General features: G+C 50.6%; 1 protein-coding gene across 1 annotated transcript in view; it reads left to right on the top strand.

Annotated features, from left to right (window-relative positions):
- Msh3 (mutS homolog 3) overlaps nucleotides 1-4,991 on the top strand; it is a 107,876-nt gene that overhangs the window by 55,899 nt on the left and 46,986 nt on the right. Inside the window, exon 15 of the mRNA XM_033765680.1 lies at nucleotides 637-769. Within this exon, the coding sequence (XP_033621571.1) occupies nucleotides 637-769 (133 nt within the window). The remainder of the gene's footprint in view (nucleotides 1-636; nucleotides 770-4,991) is intronic.

The following is a 4,991-nucleotide window of genomic DNA, read 5'->3' as shown; positions in this document are numbered from 1 at the left end:
TTTTTTTTTTTTTTTTTTTAAAGACAGGGTTCTCACTGAGTCGCTAAAATACCAGGTTGGGCTTGAATTTGTGATCCTCCTGCCTCAGCCTCCCAGAGTTCTGGGATGACAGGTGTGCACCACTAGGCCTTGCCATCGTCTGCGTCTGTGCTGTTCCCCAGTCTCCACTGAGTCTCCACTGTGGCCGAACCCTGGAGCTGTTCGGCCATCCCACCAGCCAGCCGTGCTGTTTGCAGTGGGCCTGTCCGGTTTCACAGACCCAGTGCAGGCTCATCCTGGGTGTGGACGTGGGGAGCCCCACTCTGCTGTGCTGCGGGGTTCAGCCAGCAACCCACAGGGAGTGAGGGCATCTTCCTGGGCTGGGGTCCCCAGAGCACCGCCAGTGCCACTGCACAGCTGCCAGGCCAGGAGAGGGTGGGGGAGTTGGGTGGGCTGTGGGCCCTGGGTAGTGGCTGTCGGTCCTGCCCCCGGGGGTGCCCAGACGTCAAGGGTGGGGTGGAGCAGCTGCTGTTTGCCTCCAGGATCCAGCGCTGCACCTCCAGGCTGGGGGTGCAGGAGGGACGGGGCCGTGCAGTGCCTCCTCTGCCCGCCTGGCCTGGGCCTCGGCCCCTGACCCTGCCGCTGCTCTCCTTACAGCGCGATAAATGCTCGGCTCGACGCTGTCTCCGAAGTGCTGCGCTCAGAGTCCAGCGTGTTCCCCCAGCTCGAAAGCCTCCTGCAGAAGCTGCCGGATATTGAGAGAGGACTTGGGAGCATTTACCACAGAAAGGTAAGTGTGGTCCGTCAGCTTCCTGCTCAGAGACCAGCGAGGGGATCGTCTGAGCGCTGCAGGGTTTTGCATAATTCTATGCAGCCTTGCAGGTGGCGTGAGAGGGCAGCTGAGTCCTTAGGGATTTAGCTGCACAGAGTGAGGTTTTCCAGCTTCGACATCAGTGAAGAGCAGCAGTCTCCCACATTTTCATGACAGCAGGCCCTTCTGTGACCCTGCCGGACAGTGTGTGTGTCCCCAGAGTGCTGACCGATACTGAGATGGGAGGCTTTCTTAGAATTGCCACTTTGAAAGAGAAGCTGGAGCCTCTGCATTTCAGTCTGTGTGCTGCCGAAGCGAGCAGGGGAGTCTTTTGATTTAAAGCAGCTGCCTGTGTGCCCAGCCCAGGAAGAAACCCACGGGTGTGGCGTTGCATGTCAGTGTCTAGACGTTCAGATGCCGAAGGACTCAGAAGCTCTAGTGTGGTTTTTATTACTTAATTTTACAACCTACATGATAGCACTGACAAAAATTTTCCCCAGGAAAACCAAAATATTGCTGAAATTTTAAGATAAATAAATCATATTTATAATAATTGTGAATAATCAAATTTTAAAGTGCATCACCCTTTGCGGAAATTGTTTGCCCACATTCTGCCCTTCGCTCCTTCCTTGTAAACACCAGGAGAAGCTGTTTTTCTGGTCTCCTTACTGTGTGAGGCTCTCACGTCGGCCAGGCCAGTGGCCAGGGCGGGTCTGGGACTCACTCAGCAGGGCCAGAGTCTGTGTTTAAACCCAGTCCTTACTGAGTGTGTAGTGGCGATGTCTTCTGGATGCTACCGTGTTTGACGTAGCCGCTTTGACTGCTTATTACATTTCCCCTCCAGTTGCTTCTTTTCACAAGCAGATTTTATTTTTTGCTTAAACTTAGATCCTTGCCAATTTAATAACGTTGTTGTAGAACAGTTTTTATATGGCCAGATTTTAGTGTGACCAACTTTTCAGTAGTGTTTATACTTTCTTAAGGCATTTTCACCTATGGTGTTTTCTTGGCCTAGTAAGTCCTGCCTTGAGGGCATCTGGGGTGCCAGGAGGATTGGTGTATCCATCCCCTGTGCCTCAGTCTGTGCCCTTTTCCTGTCCGCTGTGGTGCTTTGCTGGCATTCGCCAAAGCTGTGCTGGCATTGGAGAGGTCTGTGGCCAACTTTGGAGGTTGCAGAGGGGCCAAGCCCCTTGTTCTTTTGTGTCCTGGCCCATGCCTGACACTGAGTGCCTGTGACCCTCTGGCTGTGTCACATCTCCTGCCCTGTGCCTTCTTGAGGGAGAGACAGGAGGAACTCAAGTTCGAGCCTAGCCTAGGCTCGCAAGAAGACATAAAAAGGGCCGGGGCTGGAGCTCAGTGCAGAGCTAGGCTCCATTCCTAGTCCTGCAAAAAGAAAAAAGATTCATGGAAAGATCACAGAGATCTTTACTTCTTCGAGAGAAAACAGACACTGAGCCGATGTTCTCTGGATTACAAATCAGAAGAGCGAGGCCATAGTGTCCGGGTTAAAGGGTGGCAGGTCCAGTCCCCGCTGCGGTGGCTTCTGTTGTGACTCCCTGCCTCTCTTAAACCTCATGGAGTATCTGCCTCTCGTAGGGTCTGTGCATTTATAGAAGTTCCCAGACTGCTGGCAGGCACAGTCTCATCCATTTAGCAAGTGACCAATATGCAGTACAAGGGTAACTGGTTTTGGAATTTCAGAATAGTCCAGGAAGGGACTGTGACTCACTGTCCCTGTGCTGTTTTCATGCTTGCACAAGAGTGTGCCAGGAGAGGCTGAAGAAGGGAGCCATGGCCGTGCCTTGTGGCAGCCTCGCTGTGGAAAGGTGAGCACTTCAGGCCACACTCTGTGGATGCGTGAGGCGCTCTGGGTGCACAGTACTCAGCTTTCCCTTGGCTCCTGTTGCTGATTTTGAAAACGAATCTCTTTCTTCCCTCTCAAATTGCAATAATTACATGAGATTATTATTTAAAAATTACACTGAAGCCAGACACAGTGGTGTCCGCTTGTAGTCCCAGCCCTCTGGGAGGCTGAGGCATGAGGCGCGCATGTCTGAACTTAGCAAGTTCTCAACACAGCCCCTTTGAGCGCGGGCCCCTGTCTCCAGATATGAAAAGAAGGAACTGGGGATGTAGCTCCCCGAGAAGGCCCTGAGTTCAGTTCCCCATACTAAAAACAGCTTGTGTTGAAAATGTTTGTCTTTACGTCTGTGTTTGTCAGAACGTGTCATTAGGTGACTGCTGGCTGAAGCACTTTCGCCCTCTGCCCTGTACAGTGTCAGGCTTCCTGTGTGGCACAGTGGGCTGTGCCCTTTTGGAGAAGGGCTTCGGGATAGGCTTTGTGCTCACTTCTTGTTCAGCTAGGCCCAACTTCTTATTTTTTAATCTCTTGTGGTTAGTGATTGTCATTTAAATACTTAATGCTTAGCATTAATTTGTTTGCACATGCCACTTACAGTGCCTTATCATTAATTTAGTCAAAATTCCTTTTCATCTCAAGATAGTATCTTTGTTGGATATTTGTGGTTTTCTTTCTGGAGTGCTGGGCGCTGTCGGCACAGGCGCACTGCAGCTGCTTGCCTGCGGGTGGGGTCCCCGCATCTGGGCTGCCAGGGTGCTGGCCTGGGGGACAGGCTCCTGCAGGCCCTGCCCATGCCCCCCAACCTGCTGAGGCCTCTGGTTCCTCCGCGGGTACCGTGACTGAGGCTGCGGCCGCTGTCCTTCAGAACCGCGTGCTGTCGCCCTCCAGCTCCTGGTGTTGAGCAGGCAGTGAAGCCACTGTGCTTCCCGAGCCTTTGTGTGACTTCTCATTTCCTTCCCTTCTGTTCACTGCCTTAGAAACCGCGAGCACGGGCTGGGTTCGTCAGCAGCGTCTGAAGTGTGGTGTCATCTGCTCCGCCCATTCCGCTGCCATTCAGCACACGCACCCTTCCGCCGCAGCACCTTGGTCCCGAAGTGATGGGCGATTTCCCTGGCTTTTTTTCTTTTGCCTGCATTAATGGATTTCCTGGACTACCTCTGACTTTCTTCCGTATCTTCCATGATTTTATACTTTTGCTTTATCTCCTTAGAGATTTTATCACTTTCATCTTCTACCTATCCACTGAAGTTTAATTTCCACTATCATACTTCAAGTTCTGAGAATTTTTTTTGCTTTTGTTATTCTCTGAATGTTTCTTATTTTAAAAGATAACCTTACATTTTTATTTTTCGGTTGCAACACCATCTATTTTACGAAGATTATTACTGATTTTTTAGGTGCTTTTATTTCCCCCTTCTGATAAAGCTCTCTTCCTTTCAAGTTTTATTTTTGTTTTGGTTCTTACATTTCCTTTTGGAATTTTTTTCTCGGGGATCTCATCATCTTTTAAACATAGAGAACTAGAAGGCTGATAGGAAGGTCTGTTTCACTCAGTGTAGCCTCTAAACGAGAAGGAGACCTGTGAAGGACCTTGCTGGCCGAGTATTAGGGACTCTCCAGACCCTGTGAGTGCCCCCTCAGCCTCCTGACTGCTGTGCTCTGGGCGCCTCTGCACACATCCTGGTTCTTCATCCTCTGTCTTCTCAGTCCCTGTCCTCCTGGGCCTGACAGTGGTCCAGATCCTTTCCCTGGGAAAATCCGATCTCCCGGCAGGGAAGGGAGGGAGTACTCTTGGAGTGGAATGGAGAGGACAGCGGCTGAGGGTTTTTGTTTTTCTTTTTCTGTTTTGTACCAGGGTTTGAACTTGGGATCTTACACTTGAAAGGTCGGTGGCGGAACCACTGAGCTAAATCCCTGGCCCTGAGGGATTTAATTGCTTTTTAGGTCACTCTCAACTCATCCTTTTCTGCCTCACCCTGCCTGCTGCTCCCAAAGGTCACTTAGGTGCCAGTGTTTGACTCTGTTGGTATTGTTTAAATCAAGTTCTGTCTCAGTTTTCCTTATGGACACCTTAAAGTTCAGGTGTCTTGAGTCCTGTAAGTCAGTTACTGCTTGTCTCCTCATAGTCTGTCGTCGCCTCCTGTCTGTCTTAGTCTAGTGGCTTTATGCCTTCTAAAACCATATCTTGACTGTAGTTTCAAGATGGACAAGCTGGCTGTGGTGGCGCAGGCCTGTAATCCCAGCACTAGGGTGGCTGAGGCAGGAGGATCGCTGTGAGTTTGAAGCCAGCCTAGACTACATAGCAAGACCCTGTCTCAAAAAAAAAAAAAAAAAAAAAAA

This window comes from Fukomys damarensis, unplaced genomic scaffold, assembly GCF_012274545.1.
Source record: "Fukomys damarensis isolate Sample0158 unplaced genomic scaffold, DMR_v1.0_HiC HiC_scaffold_3, whole genome shotgun sequence".
Lineage (NCBI taxonomy): Eukaryota > Metazoa > Chordata > Mammalia > Rodentia > Bathyergidae > Fukomys > Fukomys damarensis.
This window is presented reverse-complemented; position numbering and strand designations above follow the sequence as displayed.